This window comes from Plectropomus leopardus, chromosome 16 (genome assembly GCF_026936395.1).
Source record: "Plectropomus leopardus strain MGB_pleo_1.0 chromosome 16, ASM2693639v1, whole genome shotgun sequence".
Lineage (NCBI taxonomy): Eukaryota > Metazoa > Chordata > Actinopteri > Perciformes > Serranidae > Plectropomus > Plectropomus leopardus.
Window position 1 is genome coordinate 27,493,822 of NC_142191.1, and position 22,540 is coordinate 27,516,361.

The following is a 22,540-nucleotide window of genomic DNA, read 5'->3' on the forward strand; positions in this document are numbered from 1 at the left end:
GAATAGAAGTGGAATATTAGTGTCCTCCCTGCAACCTTTGGAAGACACCTTGATGGCAGAAAATGTTGTTATACCAAAAAAGTGCAAAAACTTTTTCAATGTAATAACAACTGTAAATATTGCATTGGCTTTTTTCCCTGTTTTTATGCCTCTGCGACAGCCTTGGCCAGTGTCATTACGTTTTTGGGGTGTCTGTCTGTCCCATTTTCCTGAAATCTTCAAATTTAGCACAAATGTCCACTTTGACTCAATGACGACGCGATTAGATTTTGGTCGTCAAAGGTCACTTTGACCTCGCAAAACATGTTTTTGGCCTTAACGCATGAATTCACAGTGATGACGTGCTGTGACATCATACTGCTCTGCAAAAATCACTTTTCTCACCATTCGTCTGCGTCATATCTTGGAAACAAGAAAGATTATTAAATGTGTAGCTTTTTCGCAGCAAAATGTATATTTGAAACATTGTCGGCTGTCATAGCTACACGAGTCTGTAACTGTAACAGAACTATGACTGGTTCATCAAAGCATTCAACTGCCTGTCAGTAATTCAATTTTTAAATTTTATTTATGGTTATTGATTTGCTGCCCTCTAGGAATAAATGATATTTAAAATGAAGCAACATTAAATTCAGCTTTTTTTTTCTTTGCTTTTTTAAAGATTTTATTTTGGGCGTTTTTGCCTTTATTAGACGGGACAGAAGATTGATTGAGGGAGAGGGGCTGACATTCAGCAAAGGGCCGTGAGCTGGACTCAAACCCCGCGGCCGCTGCAGCAAGGACACTGCCTTAAAAATTCAGCTCATTTTTAACTTAACTCAGTGAAGAGTAGAAGCTTTTCCTAAGAGCCATCCTGCCACTTACACGTCTAAAACTTGTCACTGTCAAATAAGTTAAGCTCCAAGAAGGAACGTAGTGACTTTATTATCCTAATGACGTGCTCAATCTCACTGATCTCAGTTTTCAAGAGATGGTTTGCTAACATATCACATCTCATGTGTAACAGTGAATGAAAACACAGTTGTGGTTGTGTGTTGGTTTTTATTAAAAACCAACACATGTGCATAATGAAACACCATTCTAATGTGGTCAACAACACGATCCTCTCCTCTTAGGATTAAAGGTGTCAGTCCCAAAGTGATGAAGGTGATCCAGATGTTGAGGCTGAGGAAGATCTTCAGCGGCGCCTTCGTCAAAATCAACAAGACCTCCGTGGCCATGATGAAGATGGTGGAGCCTTACGTGGCCTGGGGGTGAGTAACGAGTGACTGTAGAAGACAGAGTTCAGCTTAAATTTGTTTTTTGTGGCGTTATTTTAAAAAAATTATTATTATTGTTTTGCACATTATAAACAAACGGGTCATGTTTTCAACAGATTTCCCAATTTGAAGTCTGTTCGTGAGCTCATTCTGAAGAGAGGACAGACCAGAGTCGGCAGGAGGAAAGTTCCTCTCACAGACAACACCTTCATCGAGCAGCACATGGGTAAGTCTCCCGCAAGAAAAGACTGTGTGTGTGTGTGTGTGTGTGCGCGCGCGCTCAAATACTTGAAGGTATAGTCATAAGGGGTGCTACAGTGTGGACATTTGCCTTTGGTTAAAGGGTAACTTGAATGTTTTTCAGCATGGACCCTATTTTTCCATGTTTTTGCCTCCAAGTGATTAATGGGAACAGCTATTTTTGAAATGGATCCAGTGAGAGCACTGCAGCCAGCGGTGGTGATACGGGCTGTAATGTGACCACACAGGACATTCGCCGTTGTCAGTGTATGTCCACTGTTTATGCTCGTGGTTTTGCCACCGACAGGCTCAGATTGTTTTTCACAGTATCTGACGACATTATGATAGGGATCCCTACAGAGAAAGACTAAATCTCTAGCCAGACTCTTCTCCTCTGTTGTTCCCAAATGGTGGAACACACTTCCAAACTCTGTGCGTCCTGCTGAGTCCCTTTCTACCTTTAAGAGACAATTGAAAACTCAATTGTTCCGAGAACACCTCGGCACTTAACCTGACTCTTCTCCGCTTTGCCCTTTGGGGTAAATTAAGTCAGAAGGTCCAAAACCCAGCACCTAATGATTATCTAGCACTGACAAAGTTGTGTGATGTTGTATGTTGACTGTCATTGTAAGTAGTGATACTGAGATTGTTGAATCTCAGATGCTGAGATCACTACTGGTTATTACTTTGGTTTCAAAAATAAATAAATAAATAAATAAATACATTTTAAAAAAAGGCGGGGGGGCTGTGCGGCACTTCTTCTGCCACTAGACGGCAATACCTGTGACCAATCACACCTGAAGCACTTTTTGCACTTACTAAGGGTTTTTTCCTTAAGTCTAAATTCTTGCTTGTGTTGTACGTCGCTTTGGATAAAAGCGTCTGCTGAATGAAATTGTAGAATTGTAGAACAGAAAGACCTTTTTGTTCAAGAGTAAGATCCTTTTTGTTGAACCAGAATCAGCCCTACATACCCACATAGCCACCAGACGACAGTTAAATAGACCCTCAGTTTACTGCGGATAGAGCAAGTATATTTTCACATCTAACCGGGCGAGTAGAGCGTTTATCTCAACCAAGATAGAGCTGCTGATCGTCTGAACAGCAGAGACGGAGCAAAGGCGGCTTTTGTGAGTTTGGTTTCGTTCCCGTTGGCTTTAAATGAAGTGTGTTATATGATGTGTTCACGAGTCTTTATTAAGTGAAAGATAGAAACTTGAACCCAAAAGGTTGACATGTCATCCATGAAAGCGCATGCGAGCCCTGAGTGTAATCTGTGTATCCATCGTGTAACACCGACCACTGTCAAGATAAAGAGTCACAAATGTAGAGAATATTGCAGCACGCAGTGTTTGAATACATGAGACTTTAAAGTTTAAAGATGTGTAATGTTTTGCTGTTTTATTCTGGTCGCAGACAAAAAAGTTCATTTGTGGTGAACAGTGAGTTTAGAATTAAGTATTGCAAGAGTCTCTGTTTCGAAAACAGAGTTTCCTTCCTGTCTTTTTGACTTTGGGGATGTACACTCAGTATCACACTCAGTACTCAAATCAGTTAAGGTTATAAACCGGTTTTTAATAGGAGTTGATAAAATGTTGCCACTATTCTGTTGATAAGCGCAAAAACTTTAGATTGTACAAATAATACAGATGGTGTTGAGCGTTTTCTTAAAGCGACACTTGTTTTTTTATGGTTTTGACACTCCTTCCCGTCCCTCGCCTTCTCCTCCCGTTTTTCAGGTAAACACGGCATCATCTGTTTGGAGGACCTGATCCACGAGATCTACTCTGTTGGTAAGGGCTTCCGGGCGGCCAACAACTTCCTGTTGCCTTTCAAGCTGTCGGTGGCTCGCCACGCTGCCAGGGACAAGGCCGGGCTCCTGAAGGACCTGGGAAACCCCGGATTTCGCGACACAGACATTAACTCTATCATCAGACAACTGAACTGAGGAGGAACACGTGCAAGATGGACACTTGGCAGCATCTGTAAGGATGCTTTATTTAAGGAGCAAATGCCAACAACAAAATATAAATGGTTTTGTGTCTTTGGTGGAAAAGCTGATGGCTTTCAGTCATATTTAACATACATTTATCTGAACACGTTTGTCTGGTTACAAGTTGGGAGACATCAGAAGGACCGAAAGGAGAGTCTCTTTGACTTGAGTTTGAATAATCTCACGTGGTGCTCCTGAGTACGGACTAACAGAAGCAGTTTTGCTCTTTGGTGAAAGTGTAACAATATTTTGTATCACTTGAAATTTAAAATACATTTTGTTAAAGGTTCTTAGTTGCTACACGCTATATTCCTCCTTTATATTCCTCATGTTGTCAGAGGAAAGGATCAGTCCTGGCTGCATACAGTAGGAGAGACTTATTGAATTGACTCATCTGAATGAGCTGTCCTGCGTGCAGGAGCCACCAGCAAAAACTACAGTGAATTAATGTACTACATTTAGTAGTTTTCAGTCTGAAAAAAACAGTTTAATGTTGATTTATGATTTTGTGTTAATACACTTTGTCTTTACAATAAAAAATGATTCCGTACTTTTGCAATGATAACAGGGATTTTTGACGTAGGATGAGAGCAAATGTTGTGATAGAAATGACATGCGGTGCTGTCACTGCGTGTGCGCCATTTTTACGCCGGTGTACACCAGCGGTGCAGAGAACGTGAAGTCAGCACGCTATTTGACGGGCATCATAGCGGGCAAATATGCCGGATCCCAACTAAATTTGAGTGACGAGAGTGGCGATTATGTCACTATGACCACATGTCCAATACAAACACAAACAAAGGGTGATTGATAAAAGAAACTGTTGAATGTTCATGATTTAAAAAATCATATTGTAAACATTACTGTCCATGCAGGCATTTATGTAGAAACTAGCAAAGCCAACGTGGCTTTTGTCCTGTTTGTCAGTTGACAATTATGTGGTTGCTGCCACGAACTGACGGATTGTACTTTGTTTTTGTTGCCGCAGAAGTATTAATATACTTTACATCAGTAAAAGTACTAATACAACCCTGTGAAAATACTCTGTTGCAAGTAAAAGGCCTGCATTGATAATGGTATTTAAGAACAAGTAAATATAATAAGAAAAATGTATTTCGAGTATGAAAAGTATCAATGCATAAGAATCTTAAAAATAAACAGCCCAGAGAACTCAAAATTACTCCAAAAATAATTAAAAAAAAAAGAGCAGGAAAAAAAATCCCTGAATTATTTTTGAAAAAAGAAGGGAAAAAACAAAATTATTTGAAATAACAGAAAAAGAAAGTAGCTGGCAATTAATTTTCTACTTAGTTTAATTTATAACAAAAAAGTGATATTTCTTAAACTCTGTTTTTTATCCAAAAATCTTAATTTTTAAAGTAACAAACTACAACCTGTCAGAAAAAAAAGGTTGAAGTAAAAAGTATATTTCCATCTGAAATGTAGTGAGGTAAAAGTACAAAATGGCATGAAATTAAATACAGTTATCTCAAATTCATACTTGAGTACAGTAGTTGAGTAAATGTGCGTAGTAGCTGCGTTCCTCCACTGGTTTATATCTACATGTGGAGAGGGTCCTTTTCCTTGAGTCTGCCATGTTGTCTCTATGGTAGCCCAGAATGGTCAAATTAAACACTGGCTCTGGTTGGAGCAATTCAGGTTTCCTTTTTGCCATGTGAGAAGTTTTAGTTACCTCTAGATGCCACTAGATCCACACAATGTACCTTTATGTTAATCTATAGCCAGGTGCTGTATTGGCTAGCATTTGCCTAATCAGTCAGAATAAGGTAGAGACTTGATGTCAACAGTAAAGCAACATTAGATAATATAATGCATTTCTGGAAGGTTGCACGGGGCCAATCACACTTATCAGTTCTAGTAATAATAAAATCATGTGATCATGCAGTCAGTAGACTTTAATGTCTTTACAGCGTGATTGTCCCTCCTGTGGTGTTCCTCTGGTGTCACTATTAATTCAATGAGACACATGAGTCACCAGCCGGAGGAGGGGAGGGGGGTGCAACCTATGCAGCTGCGCTTTCACGAGTGCGCACTGGGAGAAATGGAGGACGGCGTCGTGAGCGCTTCATGAATGTCACTGATGGATTCAGTAAACTGGATGTGAATGTGTGTCATTAGCCGGAGGGACGCAGCGGAGGATGCTCCCGTCAAAGTGCGCACGCTCTTGATTTCGACGTTGAAAAGAGCAGGTAAGAAACAGGCTGTTTGCGTTAGGCGAGGTGACCGAGGCTCACTGTCACCAAATCTACACAATCAATCAGCGACCATTGCCATGGTGATTAATTACCGTGATGACGATGCTCCCTGCCCCCGCGCTGCAGTCTGGCGTCATGAATGCGCTCTGCCGGGTCCTGACTTCATAACACACACAAAACACCGCTGAAATGATTTACACTGTCACACAACTGCCATGTTTGTGTTTCACCTTCAACTTGTTTCGATAGTAATTCTGTTTCTCTTAGGTATCAAATGGAAAACTTGGTGCTCACAAATCAATGTACTCTAATTGAATTTTTTTCAGACAGCCAGGGCACGAGCTGTGCTGCCTTCAGGAATATCGGAAAGGTCGAAATACACGGATTTGGGGAACAAATGAGGGCTGAAAGCATAGAGTCTAGCGTTTTAAAGCAGAGTCACGTGATTTACACATAATGACGGCGGTTCACCACACACACACACACACCAAATAAACACGACTAGTAACAAAATGTATACATGGACTATCAGTGTTTTCAACCCAAAGTATTCAATTAATGCAGGTGCTCAGTCTACGCAACTGACAGCTATAGGCGTAATATGGAGCTGGTGGGCCCTGGGCACAAGTATGCAAAAGGCCTCACCACCCCCACACACGTTATACATCTTATGAGGTTTACTGTCTTTTCATTGTCATTTATTGTCTTCTTGTGTTGTTTTTTGTTTCTCTTTGAGGTCATTTTGCGTCTTGTTGGGGTAACTTTCTGTGCTTTCCTTTACCTGTGCATGCTCTATAGTATGGTAAAAGAGGTTTATGTAGTATGCAATATCTAGTATGCCGAAAATACCAGGATGTTCTACTACATCTGGTCAGATTTGGCAGTGTGCAAGCCGGCATGCTTTTTTGGAGATTCTGACTCTCTCTTTGCAATGGAAGAGCTGCACATAGATGACAGCTCGTTGACAGCTGATTGACAGCTGTCTGAAGTGCGTGACGGTTGACATCCCATTCAAGTTACTGATGGCCAGTCGAATAGTAGTAATAGGAATATAAATTGTTTAAGTGAACCAAAATGATATAAAGATAACGATGGTCGTTTTTTGTCTCTTTGTAGTTGTTTTGTGTTTCCTTGTGGTTGTTTTGTGTCTCTGAAGTCATTTTGATTCTCTTTGGGGTAATTTTGTGTCTTATTGAGGTACCTTTTTGTCTCTCTTGGACAATTTCGTGCCCTTTTTTGGTTGTTTTGTGTCTCTTTGCAGTCATTTTGGTTCTCTTTGGGGCATTTTTGTATCTTCTTGAAGTAACTTCGTTTCTCTGGGGCAATTTTGTGTCTCCTTATGGTTATTTTGTATCTCCTTTAGGTATTTTTGTGTGTCATTGGGGTAATCTTGTGTGTTTGAGAGTATGTGTGTGTTGGGGGGGGGCTCTTTTTCATTACTTTATGTATCTTTGTTGTGTGTGTCTTTGCAGTCCTTTTGCTGCCCTTTGTAGTTATTTTGAGTCTCTCTCTTGTCAGTACGGGTTCATCTGAGTGTGCGTTTTGCAATAGAAGTCCATTGGGGCCCCTGACTCTCTGGGCCCCCTGTGTACAGTAGACACGTTTAATAATCCATCCATGGTGAGCGCATGGGGTGAGTGGGAAAGTCTAGTTTCCGAGGAGCACGTGAAAGCATCAGCCAATCTAGTGTCAAGGAGAATGGGCGGTCCGTCACAGCCTGACCTCACGAGCAGATGCGTGTAAAGTGATGCAAGTCACCGAGGCTTCAGTGTTTTGGCAGCGAACACCGGGCTAAGGTAAGCCCTGTAGATATTTGGAAAATTCAGACCATTTTTTATATCGACAGTATGGAAATGTTATGGGCGCGTGTCGTTGTCGCTGAAGGCTCGGAGGTTGCCGGGTATTAGTATCGCGTTGCTGCACGCGGTAGCAGAAGAAAGTTTCGGTTGGGCAATAGTACCATGTGGGCGCGTAGTTAATGTCAAACAGGTTTGTGTGCTGTTTCTACCTCGTTGTCGTTTTGTGTGTGATGTTATTTAATTTAGATAAATCAGTAAACGCAGCTGGGTAGTGATTCGTTACGTGAACTGCACCAAGCCGGTTGATCGACCACTTGAGCAGACGTTTAGGAGCTAGCCAAACAGCCTCCAGTCCGCCGCTGAAATGAATGACATGCCGCAGCGTGAGGGGACTAATTAACCGAGCAGCAGCTCTGTCACGGTGCATATCACGATTCAGATGCGTTCCTAAAGTAACGTAACGTTACACTATTTATATCTATACTTTTTTTAAGCGTTAGAGTGCTTCATTGTGAATTATGTCATCGTTTACGCCTAACATTTTAGACAACAGGCATCCTTAAGTAAATATCCTTCCGCTGTCCCGTCTAAAGCCAATATTTATCTTTTGAATGAACCTGTTTTAGCATCAAACCATCAGAGATGCTGTCAAGGAGTCTTTGGTAAGTCTGACTGACAAGTATGGGCTGACTTCATTGTAAAAAGGAACTATTTGTTTGAATTAAAAAAAAAAAAGAAAAAGTTATTATGGGCTGTAAAAAAAATTAAGTTGCCTGAAATTGAAAAGACAACTTCAGGTAATTTTTTTTTTAATGATTCGAGTGTTTTCTCAAATTCAGTCAACTTAAGGTAGCCTGCACACAAACTTTTTGGAAGTAAAAACAAATAGTTTCTTTTCACAATGTTGAATTGTTTAATTAAGAAGTTAATTTTGCAAAAAGGGACTTTCTTCTAGGAGCGTTAAAAATACAGATTTTTTTTCATGGTCAGTATTAGTGCATAAAACAAAAATTAAATACTAAATTCCAGGTTGCTGCATTTCCATAATCACCAGAGTAATGTTTAGAATATGGGTCTGATACTATGAGACTAAAGAAATTTGTCACAGGTGTCTATGTTGTCCATATAATGTTAACTATCCCTTAAGTGTAGAGCTGGGCAATTACGCTATTATATAATTATTGTGATACGAGACCAGATATTTTATTATTATAAGATATTATCTATATTGTGATATTTGAATTTCTCCACATCACCCAATCCTAGTTAAGTATTTCTGGTTGTGTTTCAGGTAATATTACATATTAATAACAAGCTGGTCTATGGCAATATTGGGTTTTGACAAGGCCTGCATCAGTGTAAGTATGACATAAATGTTGTTTATGGAGAATGAATATTGGCAAAGGATGAGTGAAACTTATTTCTGCCATGTGTTGGCTGCTTGTCAGTTCATGAAGTAGCATAAATTGATTAAAAACTGAAGTCACTATGGTCATTGTTTTTGGTAAGGTAGAACATTGAGCAAACAGGTGCTAAGATGAAATCCTTATCCACTGCTACACTCTAAAGACTGTGTTGGCTTCACTACAATCACATTTTCCTGACAACTATAATGTAGTAAGTCATCAGGAAAAGTTGAAGTTTGCTATGTTTTCTAATGTTCAGGGATCATAGGGAAGAGCGTCTCAAACAATCTTGTCCTTGAGGCTGTCTTGCTAAATTTGTACATTGTTGACAGCTGTTCATGAATCAAAAACCAAGAAGTCTAATATGAATTTCTCAGGGTACATGGTCCCATTTGCAACCTTTGAATGAAAGGCAGTTATTTCACACAACTCTTGGTTGCTACTAGAGCCGGGTAGTATGGACTGAAAATTATTTTGCTATGTTTTTAGTCTATATCTCGATAGGCGATATATATCTCGATATTTTTATTTTCCGTAAAAACACTGAACTAATACTAGAAATGGGAGAAAGAATCAAAGATTTTGTTGACCAAATTTCCTCTATCATGTGACTATAATATAGGACTGACTATTGGTACTTTGAAAAAATATGAACAAAATTCAGTTTTTGATGAATAATCAGTAGTAATGTAAATATAATGACTACATGGGTAAAGGCAAGTGTTAAAACAAGTAGAACTGTCTGATAAGTTGAAAAAAGTACATCACTGTAATGCAACCTTCAAAATCAGGAAAAAAAATACCATTTATTCCATATAACTATCCAATATCTAAGACCACACATAGTACTGTCTCATATCTCAATACGACATAGTATCTTTATATTGCCCAGCCTTAGTTGTCACTGGGCAACTTTACTGACGCTTTGGACAAACACAACACATAGTTTGGCCTCTTCAGAGGTAACTCTGCAGTGCTGTATGTATTTACTCTGGAGCCTTCATCTGGAGAGGGCCAAGACGACTTTCTGTTATCTGCTGTGAGGAACTACCGCAGCTTCTGCAGGCTAATGATTACACACAATCTTCAACCAAATTCCACTCTCCTTAAGTATTATCTGCTGTCACGTTAACAATTGTCACAAAAGACTAACACAGTGTTCATGTCAGGTTTAGTTATCAGTCTTCAAGGGAACAGCCCGTGCATGTCGTCATCCATAACACTGTCTTATTGAACTGATAACAGCGCTTAAATCAGTGGTAGCAATTTTGTATTTCACTCATCAGTACCTCTTTATATTTGCTGCCAATGAAAACAAAATGACGATTTCTCCTGTTTGTCTACCTCTTGATTCTCAGTCAGTGCTGTTGGTAGTTATTTCCTGCTGCAGGCCAGGGTTCAGCTGAAGGTTTAATGATTACTCAAATAATTGGCCTTTTGGGTTGCTGAGATACAAGCAGATCTGGGGCCAGTGGGTGCACAAATTCCAAAGATGCTGACAGTGGGCAAAAAAAATCACGTCCGGACACAATTTTGCATTACATTATATATTTGCAATAACCCTTCTGGTGGCATCCAATAGAGTATTTTCAAACTACTATCCCCTTATTGACACTGTCTCGTCCACGGCGTAGGAGACAGCCTCCATATACATTGGCTGAAACAACCATTTTGTCTTCATCCATTTAAGTATTTTCTCCTTAAAACTGTAAACACAGGTTGAAAACCCCTCGTAGAAAGTGTAGATGTCACTCCTGTGTTGCCTGTCAAAGTACAACCTGGATTCCAAAAAAGTTGGGACAATGTGTAAAACGGTGTCCCAACTGAAAAAGACGTCTGGTTAGCAGCATTTGCTGCTCCAAAACCTGTATTTACTTCAGCATTTACGGTGCCTTAAAAGATGTGCAAGTTACCCATGATGCCATTGGCACTAACACAACCCCCCATACTATTACAGATGTTGGTTTTTAAACTTCATGCTGGTAATAGTCTGAATGGTCCTTTTCCTCTTTAACCCAGACAACACAATGTCTATGATTCCCAAAAAGTAATTTGAAGTGTGAACCCATCAAACCACAGCACACTTTACGATTTTGTGTCAGTCCATTTCAGATGAGCTCGGGACCAGAGAAGGCAGCAGTGTTTCAGGATTTTGTTTAAATGGCTTTAACTTTGCATGGTTGAATCTTAACTTGCATTTGTCGATGCAACGACAAACTGTGTTTTACCGACAATGGTTTTCCAAAGTGTTTCTGATCACATATAGTAATATCCTTTAAACAATCACATCCATTTTTAATACAGTGCAGCCTGAAGGTCACAGACACTCAGTGTTGGTTTTTCAGCTTTGCCTCTTACATGCACAGATTTCTCCAGAATCTGGGAATCTTAGATGATATAATGGATCATAGATGGTGAAATAAATTCCCTGCAATTGCGCACTGAGAAACCTTTTTCTTAAACCGTAGGACTGAATGCCCACACAGTTTTTCACATAGTGACCGTCCTTGCTTGTGAACAACTAAGCGCTTTGAGGATCCCTCTTTCATGCCCAGTCACGATACTTTAATCTGTTTCCGGTTAACCTTTTGACCTCTGAAATGTTCCAAGTGGGTGTTTTTTGAGCATTCGACAGCTTCCCCAGTCTTTTGTTGTTTCAACTTTTTTGGAACGTGTTGCAGCGATCAAATTCAGAATGAGTGTATATTTACAATATACAACTAAGTTTACCAGTTTAAATATTTAATATCTTGTCTTTGTACTGTATTCAGTTGAATGTAGTTCATAACAGTGGTGTGCTTTTTTAAATTATTATTGTTTGCCCAGCCGCCAGAAGGGGCAACAGTTAGCCCAAGCAACACTCAAAAATGAATTTGGGTTGTACTGGACTCAGAAATATGCCAGTTGAATAGGACTTGGCTGTTCAATATGAATATTAAGCAATTCATTTTGGTTTCCATACAATTTTTAAATTTTGAAAAGGCATGTATGCTCAGTGTGACAGTGGCATTCACATTTTATAGTTAAAAAAGCTAACTGTGCTAATGACGGGTTGTAAATGTGCAACAATATTTTTTGCAGACACTAGCTATCAAACAATAGCCAGAGACTGTATCATAGCTGCAATTTTACCACTTCTAAGCAGAAGGTCTCTCCTCCTCTGTGCCGCTGCCTGTTTTCCTGCAGCTCTGTGTTAGCAAAGAGTCACGTGAAAGTCAAGAGCACTCACTCTGCAACAAAATCTTGAGACCAAAAAGTCCCAAAAAGTGCACTTGCCAGGAAGAAAAAGACTGCTGGACTCGAAGCAATCGGTAGACTGAGGGTCTACATTTGAGCATTCGAATCTCTGAGTTTCAAGGGGCAGCCCTAAAATAAACTATAGAAAGCAAAAAATAATAAGATTTTTTTACTGCTAAACATCAGTAGGTTAGGATTATTTAAGTGAGCATGCTCAAGCTCTGTGGTGTCCAAGTTACAGTCTCACAGAGCTGCTAGCATTGCAGTAGAATTTTATTCTTTAATATCAGTTATCCAAGTAAGTGTAAATGAATTATTTGACATTCGGAAAGAGCACATTGCTCTGTAATATCGAATTGACCTCGTAAAACCTTAAATCTAAGACTAGTTTCTCTATCTTCCTGTCAAGGACAAAAAAACATCTGGTAGTTTTCCTCTTGTTGGCCCCTTTAATCCCTGTTAATATTCACTTTGAGTGCTCACCCTCTGTGAGTACATTAAATGCAGTGTGTGCTGGTCGTCTGATGTGCGGTTTGCTTTGAACAACCACGATAGGATTTTGTAAAGCGCTGGCCTCATTCAGCAGTCTGCAGCTGCAAACCTTCCCATGCTCTACCTGCTCTCTCCCCATCAAGCTGCAGGTCCTCTGTTTTCCACCATTTACACACCAGCCGGGGGTGTAGGGGTGAAAGCACCAGTGCCATCAGCTCAGCTCTCACTACCTCATGTAATGTACAGTCATTGTCCCTGTGTTGCCAGGCAACCACAGCCTCCCCGACCTCCTTGTGTAATTTGCGATGCTCATGACACCTACCACCTCAGCCTAGCCAAAACACTAGCAGTAGTGCACACATACTTGAATTTGTTGTCCTTCTTTTGTCCTTGTGTGGTTATCAGACAGAACCGAAAGGATTCACCCTTTACCTACCTCGAACGAAGAAGCCAAAACATTGATTTAATTAAATAAATCAATTAAATAATAATAAATTAACTAAATAAATGGGTTGTCCGTTTTGCACGCTGGTGTGGTGGATGGGCACAGCTCTATTGAAATAGGCCTTGGCCAACTGGTGCAGAAGCAAATTGCTTGCTGTAAGCCATATTCCTTTGTACTGAGGACTTCTAAGTACTGTCTTTTGCAGCAAGCCTCTGGAGGAGCCCGATGGGTCACTATTAAGTATCATGTTGGTGACAACGTACAGTAAGTGCTCTGAGGCCCATATGGCACGGGTATGAAATAAAAATTTAAAAAGGTCCAGGAAGTTACTAAAATTTCCTCCGAGCAAAGGTTCGACACTCAAAATATCTACATTGTGTCAAATTTTCAAATTAGGACTCTTTAACATACAGATACATTGAACTTAAATGGCACTGGGATGGAAAAAATAAAGGTAGCTTTACCAGGAAAAAAAAATCCATGTACAGTGAATTTCAGGCCTACTTTTCAAGTAAAATAAAAGAAAATTTCAGCCCCCTTTTTCTTTTGACTTTTAGTAGCAGGTCACATCTCTGTTACACTAATAATCTCTCTAACAAACTGTCTGTGCACAGAAAACATCAATTTGATTGGCTTAGCTGAGTGAAACTATTGCCGTATTGATTGGATTAGCTGCGCCTGTGGTCTATAGAAGTGGCTGCCAGGGAAAAAAATGCAAATGCTCTGTGAAGGTTATTGATTCTAATTAATTTCTCTGAAATTGGTCATGGGTCTGGAAAGAACCATCACTCGGTCTGAGTCCGGAGTGTGATTCACCAGTTGGTGATGCCCACTACAACATAGGATTATACCAGATAGAGCACAACCAAATACATTTCTTTATTTTAATGTATCTACAGTTGTGAGTAGTGCTTGACTTCCATACAAGCACAGCTTTTTAGCACGTCATGGAAATAGCTTGTAGTTTAAGAGACGGTAGTCTCTGTAAGTCTACACCATCAGACTGTGTGCGCTGTAAAGGTCACATCAGTTGGGCTTAGTTACTCTGAGGTCAGACTGTATGACAGTCCATGGTTGTGAGGGAAATAACATTTGAGTTTCATAAAATGAAGCATTTCTTTGGGTTCGTTCTGTTACCCTCTTATGTCACTGTTTAATGGGGCAAATTTAAACCTTTGAAGAAAAAAAAATCATTAGAAACAGCCCAAACCAGCAGGAAAAGACTGCCAATCTTGTGCTCTCTGTCAAATACAACAATTTGGGTCATTAAAGACCAGCGATGGAGGTTACCTCAGTATTTTTTAGGTCTGTAACTGTTCAAAGTTTGAAAGGGCACCATGGGTTGTTCAGTGTAACAGCAGGATTTTAGGAATGTAGTAAACAACCTAACGGCGCTAACATGTTTTGCCGAGGCTAGATCAACAAAAGCCAAAGACTGTACTGTATTAAGTTGTTGTGAACTGTAAATTCACCACTTCTAAGCAGAAGGTCTCTCTTCTCTCCTCCTCTGTGCTGCTGTCTGCATGTCTGCAGCTCCTCTATCAAAGAGTAGCATGAAAGTCAAGGGCACTCACTCCACAGAAAAATCTGGAGACCAAAACGTCCACTAAAGTACACTGCAGAGAAAATTAAGACTGCTCTTGAGGCAGTCTCAGTTGACTGTCTCCAACTGATGATTCCAATCTCCAACTTTCGGGGGTAGCCTCAGGATTTTTACTTTAACATTCTTTCCTTTGAAGGTTTTTCAAATTTAATATCGATTTTAGTAACAGTATTCTACATTAGTTTGTCATCACTCTGTATACAGGATGCAGAGATTTGCGTTTAACCTCATAAGTTGCATAACAGTTTGCTTTGGTTGCCATTAAATCTTAAATAGTGGCTACCGTTTGAGATGGTTGGCTCTTTAAGATGTTCAGACTGTTACCGCCTGCTCAGGATGTGCTCTAATAACATGAAGTGTCCCAAACTGTAGCTGCACAGTCACAAGTCAGTTTGGCATTTTAAGTAGCTTTAGTTTACTAATTTTCCATGCACTCGCACTGTGAAACCAGCAGGCTGCTTGTTTTAAGCACTGAAAGGATTTTAATCAAAGGGCCTTTGTTCTTTGTCAGGTTTTACTGCATTTTTCACACTGATGCCGCTCACTTTAGAGTGACATTAAGAAGCTGCCAGCTCCAACCTGTAACTCTCAACAGGAGCATAGTTTTCTGACAATAAGGTGCCCACTAAACATACTCCAGACAATCCTAATTCATATGCACTGCAGCAAATGTTTAGTTTTTGTTACAAGACAATTTTCTCAGCTTGCCTTGAGGCAAAATGAACAGCATCTGCAAAAGATTGACGTAGTAGTAATGGATTTTTACGACTGAACTTGCCTCTGGCTTTAACTTAAGTTAAAGAGCTACATGCTTTCTGTTGAAACGTCCACGTGATGGGTGCTTCTCAATTAAACCAGATGCACAGTCAGTTGCTTCTGTTCCCAACCGGTCATAGTCGGGTAGATTAGCGGTAATAAGTCATAATGATAAGAGTGTGAATTAATGGGGTCATTCCTCTCAGCCAGCGCTTGATCACACCAGCCCGGCGTATCATACAGACAGGCCTGTCGGTACAGAATACTGCTGATGTTTGATGAACACACATGCAAACATAATCTCACACTCACGGTCTCATATGCTAATCTTTGCAGAGTCGTTTTTTGGTTACTACAGAGACATTGTTACATTTGGTTACAGTTTATTGATGCGTAGAGGTTGCCAAAATGGCAATGAGAAAGCTGGACTCAGTGGCAGTGCCTGGATCTTGTTGTTTGAAACAGTTTTCCTTCACGGCCATTTTTAGCTGCCAGCTTGTGAAGATAGCTGGTGAAGTCCCTCTCTGATAAACAGCTCAGCAGATGTCCGTATGAAAGTCATACTCCCTTTTCAATTTTTGAAAACTTTTTGGGCCAGTGTGCATCACATTATTAAAGCAGATGTTTCAGTAATCAGTGTGACCGTGATACCAAAATCCCCTCTGAACTCCACTCCTGGTGACTTGGTTAAAAAATATAATATGTAACCTTTTTCACGTTGAAATGTCCAAAGTGACCAGACCAATTATTTATGTTTTTGAGTTATGTGCTTGTTTTTACCCAAACATTGTTCAAACCTGGAGAAATCCGTAATTCTAATCAGGTCACTGTCGTTTGGTCACCGTTGCCTGTCAGTGGCGTCATATCCTCTTTGCACATGTGTCAAGGTTGTGGTTGTCTGCCAGAAGCTATCATAAATCGACTTTATATTCAATTTTAAGCCTTTTTTCCTAATAATACACTGTTAGATCTGGTTCTGTATACATGTAGTTAGTATGTATAGTTTTTAGCTGTAAGTTTTCACAGGATGAAGTTGTTAAAGTGGTCTGATGTGTGGATCTTAACGTACCAGAGAAACAAGCTGAGTAAACGGTAGCAGCAACTCGGCTCCAGTCCCTGCTGTGCCAAACAGCATTAGGGAAACACTGACTTTTAATGTGAAACTGCTTCATTCAGATTTTCTACTGCTTTAAATCACATGGTCTGTTGGTTTTAAAGAGGAGAGGACCTCTGCAGATAATTTGGCTCCTGGTAAAAACCTCCGGACAGTCTGGATTTTAGTTATCAGAGAAAAAAGTGAGCACATTTTAGCAGGTGCTGGGGTGGCAGCTATTTTTCTACGAGCTGAACAACATTAAGGAAACACCGATTTTTAAACATGAAATTGCTTTATTCAGTGTTTTTCATGGTTTAAGTCACTGCGTCAGTTTGTTTTGAAGAGAAGGAGACTCTGCAGATAATTCGGCTCACAGCAAAAGCCTCTTGAAGACTGTTCGTTATCATAGAAAAAAGGTGAGTAAACATTAGCAGGAGCTTGGCGAGCTATACAGCATTGAAGAACACTTATTTGTAACAGATTCCACCTTTAAATATGAATATTCAACAATTTGCGTTGTTTTTTCCATATTACGTTTTACAGTTCAAACATGGCTAAGTTGACTTCAGTAGGACAGTTTAATTCATGTCATATAGCAAATAAGCTAATGACAGATCGCAAACCATCAAAAAAAAAAAAATTTAACACTAGATATCAAACAAAAGCCAGAGACTGTATCGTGTGAAGTTTCTGCGTGCTTCTCAGTAGAAGAGACAAGATAATGTTATCTCGGAGCCTTACAGTGTAAAACCTCTCCTCCTCTGTGCCGCTGCATCATGTCCGCTGCAGCCTGAACCAAAGAGTAGCGTGACAGGCAAGAGCGCTCACTCCGCAGCAAAGTCTGGGGACCAGTTTTAATTACCTGTTTTTTTTGTTTTGGTGAAGAAGAAACCTCTTTTGATCATTTGGGTGGAATCTTAACCAGGAAAAACTGACTACATTGACGGCATTTCTCCATCTTGCTGTTATTGTGATTGAGAGATCTCTTGCCGCACTAAATAACAAGTGGCATCGGGATTTTTGACAGTTTTTAAATTTTTTTCATCCTCAGTCTATTCTATTTTGTATCTGACACAAAAGGCCTGCTAAATAAGTCTAAATCTTCATCAAAATGTGTAGATTTGTGTTCATTTTGAGATTAATTTTGTCACTCTGTGTTGAAACAGTTATGCCGTGCCTAAGCTGTTAACAGTAAACTAATCTATTTCACCATGTGTCTTTAACCAAGTGTTTTGACAGTACGTAGGTGTTTCTTTGTTCCACTTCCCGCATGCACACACAGCTAATCTTTTATCAACACATGCCGCCTCATATTTTTCCATCATTCCTCTTCCTTTTCCAATTTTGTTTTGCTGCAAAGAGAGAGCTCTGCTCCCTTCATTCTTTTAAAGCTGATTTCACTCTCCCCTCACCTCTCTGCAGTCAGCTGCCCCTTCGCTCTCCCTCATCGGTAGTGTAGGAGACTGCAGCACAAAAACACACTGTGAAGGAGAACGCGGTCCGTGTCAAGTGGAATATGAGAGTGTTTTTCAGATGAGCACAGCGAGGAGCTAGAGTCTTGCATCCCCTAAAGTGAACGCTGTAATACATCTCTTGTGAAAATATAACAAGGGATTAGGTTCTGTTTTTGACAAACATTGCGCGGGTATCGAATCAGTTGTATCAATATTGTGACAGGTTATTTTTCTCGTGCCTTTCTTACGTGTGGTAAAATACTGAGCAGAGTTTCTCCTCTGCCTCCACAGTGACCGTGATTGGAGGTTGTGACAGAGATACTCCCCTCCAGTGAGCCTTAAATCTGAGTGGCCGCTGTAGGTCACTGTCAGCCAGCCAGCAGCAGCTTGAACTCAGTAAGTCCTTTGCTGTATTTCTTTGTAGCTTTTTCTGTCCTATACAAGTGAGACACGCACGACTTTGCTGTTTGTACTTATCTCATAACATAGATGTTGAAGTTAGTGTTAATGGAGTTTTGCTCAGCTGTATTTCAGACTTAAGCACAATGCAATCCTTATTTTGTTAAAAGCAGATGAGAATGGTAAAGTGCCTGTTTGAGTATGCAGATGACTGGATGTGTTTGCATGTGTTTACTATTTAAAATAGTGTTAAGCTTCTGTTTTACCTCTATGGTGTTATTTAACCCTTTGAAATCTGGGCAAAAAAAAAAAACATGGGAAGAAGCAATGAGCAGCTTAATAAGAAATGAGCCAAAAAAATACAATAAATAATAATGAAAGAAAAAAAACTTACAAAAAATTATCTGATAATTGACAAGAAAAAAAGAAAATTTGAAAAAGAAGGACTAAAAAAATCAAGGAAATAACCTGATTAATATACTTAAAAATTATATTTTATTATTATTTGTAAAATAATTATGATGGTTATAAAAATGGTTCTCTGGACTTTTTCCCAAGCTTTTTTTATATTTTCATTTTTTTAAACTATTTTCCAGATTTACTAATTTCTTGTAATTTGTGGGGCATCTCTTAGCAAGTTGCTCATTGACTTTTTCCTCATGTTTTTTAAGAGTTCAAACTATTTGCTCAGGGTTCAAAGTTCAAAGAAAAAGTGATGTTAATCCAGTTTGCAAAGGGTTAATCCTTTAATTTGTTCATTCAATGACTTTTTGTATTTTTAAAGAAAAAAAAGACATTTAGAAACCAAATTGCAATAATATTTTTTTTAAAAAAAGATTGTTTTTTGACATAGGATTTTTTGGACCTTTTTTATTCGGGGGAATCAGGTCATTTTTATCTTCAGATTTGACTCAGCCCTTTACAACATTTTATATCCACTCATTCATTCATTCATTCATTCATTCATTCATTCATTCATTCATTCATTGTCCAAAACCGCTTGTCCTCGTAAGGGTCGCGGCGGGGTACACCCTGGTCAGGTTGCCAGACTGTCGCAGGGCCGACATTTTATAGGCGAGACAAATTCCCAGGTGGCTCTGTTACAGCAGCATCACAATCAGATAAGATTAACTTCCGTAAAAGAAAACTCATTCTCACATTTCTTCCATTCTTTAAGCCGCTCATGCAGCCATTGTGTGGCACATATTCACGAAGTCTCTAACTGTCCCCTCTCTCGCTCTCCTTCGCTCTCTCTCTCCCTCTCCTCAATCATTATTTTCTGTCTTCGTGGTTTTTATGTATCAAAATAAGGCTGTGGTTGTACTCCAGCTAGGGCTGCAAATTGTTAGCACTTTCCTTAATCAATTAAGAGGTAAAATTAATGATCGATTAGTCGTCATTTGAAAAAAAAACATAAAAACGTTGCCTAATTTAAACAATACCAAATGTGTTTTTTTCCTCAGTGACAGCTAAAAGCAACATATTGCGTATTATTTGACAATATTTCATATCCTGTCGATTAATCACTTAAATTTCACGTTTGATTAAATTCTTAATCGATTGTAGATGAATCGTAATCAGTTTTTCCTTATTTGAATTGAAGGCTAAAGGCTGTGGTGTTGTATTGGTGATATTGTAAAGGCCCCTATGGTATATTTGTGATACTGGATTATATAAATGAAATTTACCTCACATTGATTTAGCATAAAAACACATTTTAAACTCAGTAATAAAGTGTCTCTGGTTGCAAGTAATTGTATAATTGGATCACTACAAAGACAACGTTTACAGCCAACTTGAAGACGATTTTAACACGTTAAATGTTTCCATCGTCCCGTAACTGTTCATCACTTTGTTAGATTTCATCATCACATCTCATAGTAACTGAACTCCAGCAATAGTCGGCGAGTGCATCATCCCCGTGCACTGCGCAGCACCGGCACGGTGTGACTCTGCTGTTGCAATTACAGCGTGCAGTGAAGCATTTAACACAGTGCTGCTGCTGTCTGGATGTATATCTGAACCTCTGTCACTGCGCAGTGCCTCTCCCAGGTCTTAGTGAGAGAAGTTGACTCCACCTCCTCACTTGTTCTTCCTCCAGCTCACAGTGAGTCTGTATGGGTGGAGTGCTTTGAGGTCGTGATCAGCCCCAGAGGCCGTGCATCCAACAGCCCCCGCCTTCCCCGTCCCCACCCCGCAAACATCCACAGCCATCATGGGGGAGGTAGTCCAAATGCACTTCACCACGGTGGACTACGTCATCTTTGCCTTGCTGTTGGTGGCCTCAGCTGGCATCGGCCTCTTCTACGCCTTCTCCGGTGGGCGCCAGCGCACAACACAGGTACACCGTGATGTTTAGACACAGTGATGATTTTTCTTCATCTCTTTCCAGACAGTAGCAGGGTTCCCATGGACTCTTAGAAAGTCTCAAAAGGAATTAAATTCATTAATCTATAAATAATTGGTATCAAAATGTCTGAATGAATCTTTCAGAAGTCTTAAAAAAACGGTAGGACATTGAAAGTAAAATATTAAGAATCACTTTTTTTTTAATGTAGCATCCTAAAATCATTGGTGATATGTATTTTTTCAAAATAATGTATGTATTTAACATCATGCAGATCTGGACAGAGGAAACAACAACACTCATACATTTACAACATCCAGTAAAATGAAAATGAACAAACTTTTTTAAAGGAATTTATACATATATGATAACATATGCTAATTCATGGCTCCTACAGACATGATTGTAAATTGTAACTACATCTCGACTGGTTTGTGGAGGCATGCAGCTCTAGTTCGAGATGTTCGACACTGCCATTTTGTCTTTTAGGAGTTCCTGATGGCTGACCGCTCCATGAGCTGCCTGCCCGTGTCTCTGTCCCTGCTGGCCACTTTCCAGTCGGCCGTGGCCATCCTGGGTGCTCCGTCTGAGATTTACACTTTCGGGACCCAGTACTGGTTCCTGGGCTGCTCCTACTTCTTGGGCCTGCTCATCCCGGCTCATGTTTTCATACCGGTCTTCTACCGACTGCGGCTGTCCAGCGCCTATGAGGTACACGCAAGGAAAGAATGAATGCTGCGTTCATGTGATGTCGGGAGGTCGCAGCCTCCTAACTGGGAAGTCGTTCTTCTGACTTTGTTGTGTTCATGTGCTTTGAGGTTGTAAAGTGGGAACAACGTGGAAGCTTCAAAGAAGATGGGTTGACTTTTGATGCTAAGAGCGTTGAAACAAGAGCTCGATAGCTCTTTCCAGTTTATTTGTATTTTATATATTATTTTATTTTTTGTATATTTTATATATTAAATATTTTTTATCGAGGTCACTCTACATGGACAGCAGTTAACAATAATACCATGACGCCCTTAACATGTGATCCAAAACTCGTGAGATACATGGATTAATAAAAAGGTTTCTTTCCACTGCCCAAACATTCACTTCTGCCTGCCATATTTATGCATTTATGACATCAACTCGGCAAATCGTGTTATGAAATAACGTTATCAATGTTAGTATACCAGCCTGGCATGCTTTATAGTTAAAAGTTTGCTTACTTGCTACAGCTAATAGATCCATACTGTATGCTAACGTGCAACTACTTACAATGAAATACATACATTTTTACTGTCAACTGACACTGTTTCCATGCTTTCCGACATTTCTGCTGCTCTGAAAAGTCACGCAAACAGACCGTTTGACATGAATTTATCTGTCATCTGCATTTGCAGTTTTTTCTGTTTTCACTCGTGTGATCTCTTAAAACTCTTTATCTGACCTCTTATCTGCTTATCCTTGACTTGTTAACGTTCAACCAGAACAAATGTCGACTAAACATCTTAAAGGGTTTTTTTTATGTGGATTCTGTAATGTGAGTCTAAACTGGCAGCTCTGTTCTGATAAAATTCATCCACAGCACTGACCATAGATATCAAAGTGACTGAGATAAATCAGCCTTTTCATTTTGTTTATTCTGTTTTTTTACCATTTGACATTCTCTCTCCTTGATAGTATCTGGAGCTGCGCTTCAACAAGACGGTTCGCATATGTGGGACTGTGACCTTCATCTTTCAGATGGTATCTATGTTTGCGTCATTCTGTTTTTGTACATTAGAGTCACGGCGGTCTTATGCCAACACTTGCA

The 22,540-nt window shown here is 39.7% G+C and overlaps 2 protein-coding genes across 7 annotated transcripts in view; both read left to right on the plus strand.

The window, feature by feature from the left end:
* Window positions 1-4,042, plus strand: part of rpl7l1 (ribosomal protein L7-like 1) — a 27,021-nt gene extending 22,979 nt beyond the window's left edge. Inside the window, exons 3-5 of the mRNA XM_088089753.1 lie at window positions 1,116-1,253; window positions 1,376-1,485; window positions 3,239-4,042. Coding sequence (XP_087945879.1) covers window positions 1,116-1,253; window positions 1,376-1,485; window positions 3,239-3,447 — 457 coding nt within the window. The 3' untranslated portion in view covers window positions 3,448-4,042. The remainder of the gene's footprint in view (window positions 1-1,115; window positions 1,254-1,375; window positions 1,486-3,238) is intronic.
* A 1,499-nt stretch (window positions 4,043-5,541) lies between these two features.
* Window positions 5,542-22,540, plus strand: part of slc5a6a (solute carrier family 5 member 6a) — a 28,963-nt gene continuing 11,964 nt past the window's right edge. Inside the window, exons 1-6 of one of the 6 annotated variants that reach the window (XM_088089436.1) lie at window positions 7,662-8,169; window positions 8,799-8,865; window positions 18,288-18,392; window positions 20,497-20,736; window positions 21,232-21,453; window positions 22,408-22,473. In XM_088089436.1, coding sequence (XP_087945562.1) covers window positions 20,611-20,736; window positions 21,232-21,453; window positions 22,408-22,473 — 414 coding nt within the window. In that variant the 5' untranslated portion in view covers window positions 7,662-8,169; window positions 8,799-8,865; window positions 18,288-18,392; window positions 20,497-20,610. Of the gene's footprint in view, window positions 5,703-7,418; window positions 7,505-7,661; window positions 8,170-8,798; window positions 8,866-18,287; window positions 18,393-20,435; window positions 20,737-21,231; window positions 21,454-22,407; window positions 22,474-22,540 lie in introns of those variants that run through there. The other 5 variants (XM_088089438.1, XM_088089437.1, XM_088089439.1 and 2 more) reach the window with 5 other exon arrangements.